Source organism: Pseudonaja textilis, chromosome 3 (assembly GCF_049901715.1).
Source record: "Pseudonaja textilis isolate UNSWEBS1 chromosome 3, rPseTex1.2, whole genome shotgun sequence".
NCBI classification, from domain to species: domain Eukaryota; kingdom Metazoa; phylum Chordata; class Lepidosauria; order Squamata; family Elapidae; genus Pseudonaja; species Pseudonaja textilis.
Genome location: NC_141992.1, coordinates 109,980,051 through 109,992,873, shown reverse-complemented (window position 1 = coordinate 109,992,873; position 12,823 = coordinate 109,980,051). Strand labels below are relative to the sequence as shown.

Here is a 12,823-nt window from a genome sequence, read left to right as displayed (position 1 = left end):
TGAGTACATATGGAAAATCAGCTCAGCATTTTGATTCATTAAGTCAATGAATCAACATATAGTAAAAAAAATGACATTCAGAAAGTTCCATTTCAATGTATACAGTTAACAGTGGAAGATCAAGTGATAGGCCTAACTCAACCTTTTCTGTAGGCAAAAGCACTACAAAATCTGATAAACAGTCCTGGTGAATTAAATGTCTGAATCAGGATATAAAAGGATGAACATGCGGGGGGCGGGGGGGGCATTTTGTTCACTGAAGAGTGATTTGAGAATGAGCTTGTGATGCTTCTCCACCTGTCATGAACATGAAAAGACTTTCTGATGTCTTGCCACTCCTTTCCTTCCACCTCTTTTCTCAGGATAAAGCTTTGTAAAAATAATAATTAAATTGACTGAGATGAGTAAAAGGAAGAAAGCAAAGAGATAACAGGGAAGTAGAAACACAAAGTAAGATTCTTCTTACAGTTGCTTTAAATACTCAAGTGAGAACGCCGAACAAATCCTTTAAAGCAGGGGTGGGATCCGACCGGTGTAACTACTGGTTCGGTGGTTTTACATGTTGCTATGGAAGGAACCCTATTATTTTCATAGGACCACAGAATTATAGGGATGGAAGGATCTTGGAGGTCTTCTAGTCCAATCCCCTGCCCAAAACAGGAGACCTTATTGTATCCCAGATAAATAACTGTCCAAACTTTTCTTGAAGACCTCCAGTAATTGGAGCACCCACAATTTGGAGAGACAAGCAGTTCCATTGATTAATTGTTCCCACTTTCAGGAAATCCCTAGTTCTGGGTTGGATCTCTCTTTAACAAGCTTCCATGCCTTGCTTTTTATCCTGCCTTCAGATGCCTTAGAAAATAAAGACAACCCCCTCTTTTTTATCACAGCCCTTCCAGTACTGGTGAGCCACCCCTTCATTAGATTAGACATGTTTAGTCCTCTTAACCCTTCATCATACAGTTTAGACCCCTTTTCATCTTTGTTGCTCTTCTCTGCACTCTTTCTAGAGTCTCAACGTATTTTTGCATTATGATAACCAAAACTGGACTCACTATTCCAAATGTGGTCTTACCAGTGCAGTATAAAGTGGTTCTAACATTTCATGTGATCTTGATTCTATCCCTCTGTTGATGCAGCCTAGTACTCCATTGGCATTTTAAGAAGCTGCAGCTGAAACTGCTGGCTTATACTTAAGTGGTTGTACACCAGGACTCCTAGATCCCTCTCCCAGTTACTGCTTTTGAGCCAGATACAAGCTATTCTATATCTGTGTATGTGGTTTTCTTGCCTACGTTATTTTCCTGCCACTGAATTGTATTTGTTGGATAGGGCCCACTGTTCAAGTCTGTCAAGATCTTTCTAGATATCAAGCCTATCTTCTAAAGCAAGGGTGGGCAAACTTTTTGGCTTGGGGGCCTCATTGACTTTTAAAATTTGACAGACGAGCCGGGTCAGCACAAGATTTTGGGGGAATTTCCCCCCCCTTTCCCCCCCTTCTTCTCCTCCTTCCCCTTCCCTCGGAGGCCCCCTGAGTCAGGAGTTGCTACCGCCGGCGCAACTCCACGCAGCTCCAGTCCCGCATTGCCTCGGGAAGGGAAAGGCAAAAAGGAAGAGCTGCGGCAGTGCTTTGCAACGGCAGCAGTGGCACTAGAGGCTCAGGCTCAGCGGCTCCTGGTTTTGCCTTTCCCTTCCCAAGGCAATACGGGACTGGAACCGCGCAGAGCTGCGCCAGCGGTAGCAACTCCTGACAGCCCTAGCCGGACACCTGAGCGGAGCCCGGGCGGAACTGCCTGTTGCTGCTGCGGGCATCTGGCTGCCCAAGTAAAGAACCGCACCAGCTCAGGGCAACTGTGAGGAGCAAGAGGGGAAGCTAAGGTGCTAATTTCATAGCAGTCAACTTCGCTCTCTTTTGCTCCAGTTAGGTGCTCCCGGCATGCACAAGGAGCATGAAGGGAGGCAAACACCGCATGGATGCGTTTTAAAAGTCAGAGAACTTTGCCCAAGACTTCTTGTGTATTCAGGGGCTACACCTCTCCCAACAATGAGTTGGTGGCGATGTAACAAATCATCTTCCAGCTCTTAAAGATTGACTTTAAGAGGGCCCCAAAAAGCCAAGAACGAGAACAAAAGTAGAGGCTGCGGGGGCAACAAGGGCATGTGATGGGTCCCTCCACGGTGCCCTCCCAGGTGACAGCCAGGGCTTTGGCACCTACTTTTTTCCTGAGAGGTGTGGTGTCTGCCTCCCTTCATACTCCTTGTGGAGGGACACACATGCCCCGTCACCCCTGCCACCACTACGTTTGCTCGGCTTCTTCCATGGGGGCACTCTTAAAGTCAACCTTTAAGTGGTCCCGGAACATCCGCCCACCTGCCCGGCACCCGCCCTCCCGGAGCACGCTTTCTTCCTGCTCCTGGAGAATGTGCCTCTTCCAGCCCGGCCTGGCCCGGCCAGCCAGCAGGTGACCACATGTCCTGGGGCTTGTCGCAAGATGCCTGCAGCATGCTCTGTTCTATGTGTCAGGCCCAGCAAGTCCAAGCAGCCGGTGCATAGAACAGGGTGGTGCCGAACCATTGGAGAAGCGGAGCAAAACCGGAGATTAGTAGCTGCTTCTTTCGGCTCAGAAAGCTTCCCCCAACCAGCCGGCTGGTCTCCTCCTTCTCTGTCTGTTTGTTCGGTACGGCCGAGGAGGAGGAGACCAGCCGAGAAGCGCACTGCCAGGCGGGGGCCACGTGGCGCAGGGCAACATGCCACCCATCAGCCCTGGCGAGGGAAAGCAGTGGGCGTTCCCTGGGTGGCGGCCTCAGCCCTGCCACCAGGGAAGCAGCTGCCCAGTTCCGTGTTGTGTGTGCGATTTTTTGGCGCGCGGCACGGGGTCTCTTTTGGCCGGCCCTGATTTTTTTTTCAGAGGTGGGCCGTATTAAAATGACCAATGGGCCGGATGTGGCCCGCAGGCCGTAGTTTGCCCACCCCTGTTCTAAAGTGTGGGCTATTCCCCTCAGTTTGGTGCTATCTGCATATCCTATGAGCTCCCCTTCTTTCCTCTCATTTAAATCATGTATGAATCATTTTATTTTATCATTTTATTTTATTTTACTTGATTTTATTTTATTTATTTCCATAACGTATCACTCTCCTTTGGAGCCTGATTTGTGTACTGATGAGCAGTAAAACAATTTGCACAAAATAATCTGCAATAAAATGTAATAAAAAGTGCAAAATATAGATTAGAAAAAATTAAGACAAAAGCTATTAACCAGTGTATTTGAAGGCAATTCTTCATGGAGACCCTGGAAATTACACAGGAAATAACCATTTTAAAGCAATTATTTGAAGCTAGACAGTACAGGAACAAATCATACTTTTCCCAGGAACGTTTTTCATTATATAAGCAGAATATGTAATTTGACAGCTTTCTGTCCTCAACTAGCAGTAGGTGCCTACATTTATTCAGCTTGAATAAGAAAATTTAAAGTAATGAATTTCTGTTTATTTACATTATAGCAAATGTTGCTACCCCACGTTTAATTTTTGTTACCATATAATTTTTCTATCTATTGTCTGTTTACCTCTATGCATATAACTCGTGATTAAAATTCAGAAACTGATTTTTCTACAGCAAGTGACAGGAAACATGAAGCAAAGAGATAGTCACTAATTCCAACAAACTGAAAGACTCAAGGTCCATCCCACCCCTGAAAGGACCTAATGGCAAAGACTGCAACGATGACACCATCAAAGCAAACCTCTTTAACATATTCTTTGGCTCAGTATTTGTAAACAGCAATGGATCATGCCCAGTATTTCCTAGTCAAACCACAGACAACTACAATGATCTAATACATATCAATTTTACAGAAGACAATGTTGAAAAAGCACTACGCAATCTAAAACCATCTCTATCTATTGGACCAGACGGAATATGTGCCTACTTCTTAAAAAAGCTATCCACTGCCATAGCCGTACCTCTAAGCATAATCTTTGAAAAATCTTTCAGGACCAGCTCCTTGCCTAACCTATGGTCACAAGCCACGGTCATCCCCATCTTCAAAAAGGGAGACCCCAGCCTAGCTGAAAATTACAGACCAATCTCCTTATGCTGCGTCACTTGTAAAGTCATGGAATCAATTGTTAACCAATCCATTATCCTCCACTTAGAGACAAATAACCTACTCTCTAACAAACAATTTGGTTTCAGAAAAAAACTATCCTGTAATCTGCAGCTCTTACACTGCAAAAACATATGGACTACACAACTCGATCAGGGCAAAGCAATAGACGCAATCTACATAGACTTCTGTAAAGCCTTTGATTCAGTGGTACATGACAAACTACTCCTAAAACGTTATCTCTGGACACCTGCATTACTGGATAGAAGCATTCCTGTCAAACAGGCAACAAATGGTCAAAATTGGGAGCGTCCTGCCAAATTCTGTACCTGTCAACAGTGGTGTCCCCCAAGGCAGTGTTTTAGGACCAACTCTCTTCATACTCCACATAAATGACCTCTGTGATCATATTTAGAGCAACTGCATTCTCTTCACTGATAATGTAAAGCTATTCAACACCACAGACAATACTACTACCCTTCAAAAAGACCTTGACTATGTATCAGAATGGTCAAACAAATGGTAACTTCAAATCTCAACAAATAAATGCTCTGTCTTACATATTGGCAAAAAAATATATCAGAAAATAAAATACAAGCTAAATAGTCAAGACCCTGTTGATGATCCAAACTTTGTCAAGGACCTTGGAGTACTTATCTCAAATGATCTAAGTGCTAGAGCCCACTGTAACTACATAGCCAAAAAGGCATTAAGAGTTGTTAATCTAATCCTATGTAGCTTTTTCTCTGGTAATATCACACTACTAACTAGAGCATACAAAACATTTGCTAGACCAATACTTGAATACAACTCATCAGTCTGGAACCCACATTACGTACCTGATATTAGCACAATTGAGAAAGTCCAGAAATATTTCACAAGAAGAGTTCTCCACTCCTCTACTCATTGTAGAATACCTTATGCCACCAGACTTGAAACTCTAGACCTAGAAAACCTAGAACTACGCCGCCTCTGGTCCGATCTAAATATAGTATATAAAATCATACATTGCAATGTCCTACCTGCAAATGAATACTTCAGCTTCTTATAAGTATCTATCTCATGTATTCAAAACTATATTCTTATACCTGTATCTTGTAAGTGATTGACAAATCAAATAAAATGTTTTTAAAAATGTAAAATATATTCCCACTGACAGGACATGACATTTTCCAAATACTTGATACCAGTCATTTCCAAGCAGAAGTGGAAAGCAGAAAAAATGCTAGGAAATAATGTAGAAGTAAAAACAAGGAACCTGCGCATTGGGTTAGTACTATAATGTTTCGGTGGAAATACTGTCCAAAGATGGTAGAAAATGTACCTCAGAGTTTTGATCAGAATCATCCTTGAAATTAACCTTGAAATTAACTTACCATAGATAAATTAATGAGTAACAATGGAACATTCTGCTGGATCTTTAAGAAGAAAGAAGTATAAACCAGGTTTATATTTCTCATATGCATGTTAGTATACTATATTGCCTTACACCTGATTAAAACACACTACATAATGGAACTGTTTGTGATCATGTATATTTGAAGGATTCAGTGATTCTTACTTAAGGTTTTAGAAAGTATGAATGGTAGCTAATTGTTCATCATACTCTTAATATACAGATAAGAATTATCTACATGTCACCAGTCATATCATGGAGAGATATGTGGCATATATCCAACAGCCAAGAAATGCCTGACAGTATCTACATAAAGATTGTCAATGAGGAACAGAAATATCAAGAAGAATGGATGTGATGAAATGGTACTCACATATGAATCATATGAAACAACTATTGAATGTGAAGACATTAGTAGGAACGCAATGCCTTAACATTGTAAGGGAATCTCGTTAAATATCTTCAGGTACCCAGACTTTTAGGGCAGGAAAAAATCATGGAGCCTGCAATCACCACAAGAGATAAACAACTCCGTGAAACCTCAGTTATGGGACAGGGCCTCCTGGGTCTCCGAAGTCTAGGGCAAACTCCAGATTGGAAAATTAGTCTAACAGCAAGGATGTCTGTATATAGGCCTTATTCAGTTTATAGCAAAAGGGAGCATCAAATAGTATAATATCATCATACAATTCCAGTATATGTTATTGTGTAGAATTGTGTACCCAATTTTTACCACATTGAATTAATAAACTTCTTTTGGAGAACAATAAAGTGCTTGTCTTCTGTAGACAGTTTACTTTTAGATCTTGGTTAACATGACAGTAAAAATATTACACTGTTCATTCACCGGCGACATATGAATCACCACATTGATGAACTCATTAGTACATCAGTCCCTCTCTTTCACTCCAGGAAAGGCTTATTTATAACAAAATACATCCTTGCTTCCTCATCATATATCTCATGCATTAAAAATGCAACATTATACTTTGCAATCTGCATTTATTTTATTTGCTTGATTTTTTAAAACTGTGCAGCATGTAGCACTTGTCAACAACAGTCCCAAGGCTGCATACACAAAATTTATAAAAGAACTAGCATGCTTTATACTTTTAATTTTAAATAAATCCAAAAAATTTGATTCAGTAATTGCTGGAAGAGTATTCAAAGCTGAATTCCTTTCTTTATTGGGTCCAAGACATTTGTTCAGTCTTTATGCATTCTTCTTGTAAGTATCATCTGATTCTGCTCTTTCCTATTTCTTTTTATGGTCTTCATTGGATTGGAGTCTCAGGTTTTTTAAAGGAAAATCTGGAGAAATATCTGCCAGCAGATATAAAGGGTCATTTCCAAATGGTTATGGATGAGCTGTTGTTGTTTTGTCACAGGACGAATATAAACCTGATAAAGATCTTTCTGAAGTGGATCTAAAGAATGCTATTCGCATTCATCATGCCTTAGCCACAAAAGCCTCGGATTATAGCAAAAAATCCAATGTGCTGAAACTGAAGACAGCAGACTGGAGAGTGTTTCTCTTTCAAGCTCCGTAAGTATCACAGGAAAGATTAGGCAGGATTATTAGAACTTGGGGTAACTTATTTGAGATGTTGTTTTTACACCTTCCAAAGGCTCTGGGGATCTGATGACATCACCATAAAAACTGGGGAACTTAAAGGGAAAATAGGGCATATTCAGCCTCCAGAAGCTTAACTCTTCTGTTTCATTCTTAGGTTAATGAAAAACTGAACAATCATCACAACCGTTAATTTTGTTTGTAAATTTGAGTGATATGATCTTGGAGACATCTGAGACCTCAAAAATGGGAGCTGAGATCTGTGGATTGTGTCTCCTCAGTTATAAGTTCTCTTTTAATATAGCAAAGTCTCACAATTACATTAAAATTCTTTTTAAATTGACATTATCATCAGATCTTACTGTTCAATAAATGAAAAATATGATATTACTATCAAGCTCTGGGGAAATCAGGAAATTCAGGCAGTTCAATGAGTATAAAGATTGATTGCAAGCTTAAGTTCTCTGCAAGAATCTGACCAACTAGCAGTCAGGAGAAAAGAGCGGGAGATAAGAAAGGCATTCAAGCTGGGTTGGATTTAGATCTCTTGTGGTGTGCAAGGACTGATGACATATGACACGTTTGATCCCTCCCTTGGGCTTAGCTTGGTCGTCTCCTACAATTACTATGTAATTAGCATTAGAAGCCATTATCTGAAGGCAATAGTACCATAGAAGCAATTCAGGGCTACTCTATAAATACTGTGTAAAATAAAAATATATATAATCAAAGAAGAGGCAGATCTAATCTATAAATTATACATATAATGAAGAGGTAGATCTAATCTATAAATTTCCTGGATTGTAGACATAATCTATCCTCTTCAACATTAAAACAAAAAAGAATATAAATCTCAACATAATTGTCAGGTTTCATAAATTGTCCAGACAAATATATAATTATATCTATAAAACATAAAGCAATTGTAGTTTCTCCCTTGTAATGAAGAAGTGGTAATAATCTAGGTCAGTGGTTTTCAACCTTTTCTTCACCACAGACCCCCTTTTGTGGACTTAATTCAAGATTTAAATCATAACATTTCTTCAAGTCTTTGCAGACCCCTGGGATGACATCACACCCCCGCCCAGGGTTTTGTGGACCACAGGTTGAGAACCACTGACAAAGGTTAAAAAAAATATGTGCAAGTCTAAGCCTGTGGCTGAAATAGTAAACCCTGTTGTTTGCATCCTGAAAATGATGAGCTCTTTCTTGATATGTTTATATCGGTTTGCTTATTCTGATTCAATGAAAATCATTTTTTCTTACTGTTTCAATGGCATCCTCTGTAATCTACCCTACCCAGGCCCCCTTTGTTGCTCCTTTCCTGTATTTCCTTGTATTCCAATTGTCGATTAAGTTCATTTGTGTTGATGTTATTCTGTGAACTGTGTGGGGAATCGTCTAAGAGGTTAACTTTAATGAAGCCTCATCAAAAGGAGCTAATATTTTCAACATTGCAAAAATTGGTTCCTGTACATATCAGAAAGAAAAACCTGAAGTGGCACAAAAAGGAGCATGGCATAATCTCGTATAATCTGTAGCAAGAGACAGCAGCAGATGCCAGCAAAAACGTCATTAGGAGACTATCAGAATAGACCAGGGTTGTAATCTTGATAAGCAAATTGGAAAACAACATTGCAGAAGGTGGCCGTGGCAATCCATTACTGCTCCATTGCCAAGAAACCTACATGTAATCAGCCTTTGGAACTCAACTTGAGGAAACCTCTATCTTTTAAGAAGAATGCAAAGTAAAAGGATTAATTAGTGATGTGAAAGAGAAAGGCAGCGATATGATAAGTCAGTTTAGTACCAATCACCAGTTCTCCTTTTCATACCAGAGGTGGTATTCAGCAGGTTCTGACCAGTTCTGGAGAACCGGTAGTGGAAATTTTGAGTAGTTCGGAGAACCGGCAAATACCACCTCTGAGTGGAGATTTTACAGTATTCTTCCTTCCCCTACCACGCCCACCAAGCCACACCCACAGAACCAGTAGTTAAAAAAAAAATTAATCCCACCACTATTTCATACTAATGGCACAGTAAATGTCTTTCTCTCTGGGTGTCTTATGTTTCTGACCATTTGACTTTCAATGCTGCCTGCTTTCCGTAGAAGTAAAGGAGAAATGCTGTCATGGATCCTGAGAATCAACTTGGTAGCTGCCATTTTTTCTGCCCCAGCATTTCCAGCTGCTATTTGCTCCATGAAGAAGTTCTGCCGGCCTCTTTTGCCATCTTCATTAACTAAACTCTGTCAGGTAAAACTGAAATGTGTCATAGGGCAGCCTGGAATTCAGGCAAGCACTGAATGAAACATGCATTTTCTTTGCAAGAGCAGGATTTGCAACACAAATTATAGAAGGCTCCAAACTCAGATGAAAGAAGGCAAGTAATTTCTGCTCCCTCTTAACATGCATTGGCTGGTCTGTTTTGTGATGAAGGCAGGAGGCAGTTAGCTGAAATATTGCCAGACCTAAGAGGAGTTTCTTTTCCGTATCTTAGGTGACTTATGCCACCTTTTTATTTAAAATACTTATAACCTGCCTAAAATAACTATGCTATCCTATGCATATTATATAATTTGAAACAGCAAGAAGAATACATTTTGAAATATCATTTTTGAAATCAATCAGAGACACACCTTTGTTAAAATAAAATGGTTTATTCTACAGAAGGGATGAGTTAACTTTTTTTTCTCGTATCAGGAAGAACAGCTACAGTCCCATGAGAATAAAATGAGGCAAATTACAGATGAATTAACTGAACATAAACTACATCCTGTAGTGAAATGTCTGAAGTCAAAAGAGTCTGAAGAATATCGTTTGAAGGAACATTACTTAATATTTGAGGTGAGTCTTCTATCACCTACTGTAGTTGGCAAATGATAGCTGTCAGTAGGAGTAATGAACTTGATGAATTTTTGGACGTGCACAAAAGCATATGACAAAATAATCTACTTCCATCCTATGATCAAGCAAAAGGTATTTCCTAGCTAAGAAAGGAAGTTACGTCCTTTCAGGATTCACTATATTTTCTCTAGAGGAATCAGGAATAATTCTCAACTGTAAAAGACATAAATATACCTGTGATTTGCACAGTCCGTGCAGCCTTATTGTTTTTTATTGCACATCTCCTAAATAATTTTGGGCCAGATAAATATGTTTCATTCTATTTTACTGCCCTCCACAGAAAAACCGATATGAGACATATATCAACCTCTTGTGTGCAAAGATAAAAGCTGGGACAGATGACGTGGAAAGAATTGAAGCCAACCTCTTCACAATGGAGACCCAGGATATTTCTTTGAGGAAGACTTGTTCCAGTCCTTCTATAACCCAAGGGCAGTTGTCTGTTGAAAGTAGTAAGGCAGAAAAAGACACTCTAGAGCCAAATATTTCACACACAGGGAGTCAATAAGAGAGAGCTGGTTCTCCTTATCTGCAATCCGTGAGCACAATAATTTCTCAGATATAGAGTTACTTCAATAGAAAGAATTCAAAGGTGTTTTAGTTTACACTAATTCTATTCTGGTGCTTATGTTTTTGGAATTAGGCCGCCCGTATTGGTTTTCCTGAGTATGCAATAAAAGGGCAACGTTCCCATAGAAGGGCTTTGTGAGTATCTGCATTTTCCAATGAACAACATGTGTGAAACTATGATAACATGGGAACCCAACTGAATTAATTTCTGTTTTTTTAAAAAAAACTATGAGTGAAATGGTAGCTTCACAGCCCTTGCAATAGTCTTACAAAGAAAACAGTGGGAACACAGTGGGAAGATTTTTATTCATTGCTGATAAGAGGTTCTGGACTGGACAGGGTATCTGTTGAATCACATTTCCACATGAATTGTAAAAACTATATTACTATACCTTCCTACTGCCAGACAGGTGTAGTTGGTTTCAGATATATAAACTTGCAATCTAACTTAGGCCAAAACAATAGCAGGAATAAAATTCCTTTAATATACAGGGAACTCTTAGCAAGACTAAGTAATGTTTTGAAAAGGTAGTTTAACTTTTTTTTTTCCTTTCTATTTCTAACAAAAATCCATCTGAATTTGCTGCAGTAAAAGTTGCTGTTGCTATGCTCTCAGCATCTGTAAATAGCCAATTCACAGTTCTTGTTCCTGTTCCTTCTGCTTCTTCTTCCTGGCCATCCAAGCATCTGCAAGATAACCTCTGTGTGTGATGACCGTAGAAAACTGAGTTGCAGTCACAGATAGTTGTACGAATTCCATTTTGCTGTAAGCATAAATATACTTGCATAATGGGAGGTGCTTCTGTTCCTTTCTTGCTGTGATGAAAGTGGTTTTTAAGACCTCCAGCACTTTATTTATGGATTGATTCATCATCATCTTTTTTTCTATACACTTTCCACAGTCAATCAAGTTCCAGTTTTAAAGGATCTTGTAGCTGCTAATTACAGTAATTTACAGTTTATATTTTTGCAGCTTTTTAAAATAAAGATAATAAAGAGATTTCTTTGGATTCTCACAGCTTTGGAGAATTTATAAATTATTGAGTTTCCATATTTCTTACCACCAAGGATGCTACCCTTTTTGTCACCAAATTTTTAACCATCATTTTTGTATAGTTTGATAATTTTATTTGAGAGAATGCACTAAGAATTATGTACAAATAAATACTAAAACTGTTAATAAAGAAAATTCATTTAAAGCTCTATTTGGTGTTTTCATGATTTTTAACTATTCAGTAAAATATTTATCCTTATTTAATGATCCTTTGGGGTGATTTACTGAAAGAGGGAGTGGTAATATTCACCCAATTTTAGATGTAGTAACCAAATAGAGGCAGGTTGGCAATAAAGGAATAATAACTTCTGGTGATGATTACTGCTGATACAGAATACAATGACATTTCTCTTTTTGGCTCAGTTGACTGAGATTCCTATTTGTAATTAAATTATTCCATTTTATGTCATTTGTAGATCTGTTAAGTATTGAACTTGTTCATCAAAATCATTAGCAAAATGTTGATAAGTACAGAAACTAAGACATGTAGCATCCCACTTTATACCTTCTTTCAATTTGATAAGGAATGACTGGCTATGATTTTTAGACAGCTATATATTTACTTGTCATGGCATTCAAGTAGATTTAATTAGCTCCATAATTAGAATGCCATGGGTTACTTAGTCAAATGCTTTGCTCAAATTAACAAGCATTGTGTCTATAGCATTTCCATATAGTAAGTTAGTCGATTGAATATGAGATAATGTTATTCTCCATGATTTGTTTTTGAGAACAGTTTATTTCTGATAAATTACCATAGAGTTTTCATGGAATGTAAAGTGCACTCTCTTTACATTCTGGTATAGAATCTTTGCAGGTATTAATGTCATTGTAAGTGGATTACAAATCCTCCCTTGTTTCTTTCTGAGACACTCTCCTAGTGCCATCCAATTCTTTCTCTCAAATAGAAACTTTCAGCCATTGATTTATTGATGGGACATTCCTCAAATAATTCATATGTTCCTTAGTAATATTCTTTATTTTAAAAAGGGGGGAATCGAAATACCGTAAACTTGGAAACGTACCAAACATATTCTAATTCTAGCAATTTTAAATTCAAGACATTGCTATTGTTGTTGACATTATATTGCAACTTACTTGCCCATAAATGTATCAACTGCTCAGTAAAGGCAGCAATACTAAGAGGCAATGAAAATTATTTATTTGGTTTTACTATTTGATAAATGTTTATCAAATAATTATGAACAACA

The 12,823-nt window shown here is 38.7% G+C and overlaps 1 protein-coding gene across 1 annotated transcript in view; it reads left to right on the top strand.

The window, feature by feature from the left end:
* PSD2 (pleckstrin and Sec7 domain containing 2) overlaps positions 1–11,767 on the top strand; it is a 92,664-nt gene extending 80,897 nt beyond the window's left edge. The window contains exons 12-15 of the mRNA XM_026700897.2: positions 6,898–7,055; positions 9,193–9,337; positions 9,785–9,928; positions 10,269–11,767. Of these exons, the coding sequence (XP_026556682.2) occupies positions 6,898–7,055; positions 9,193–9,337; positions 9,785–9,928; positions 10,269–10,496 (675 nt within the window). The 3' untranslated portion in view covers positions 10,497–11,767. The remainder of the gene's footprint in view (positions 1–6,897; positions 7,056–9,192; positions 9,338–9,784; positions 9,929–10,268) is intronic.
* Positions 11,768–12,823: the final 1,056 nt, after the last annotated feature.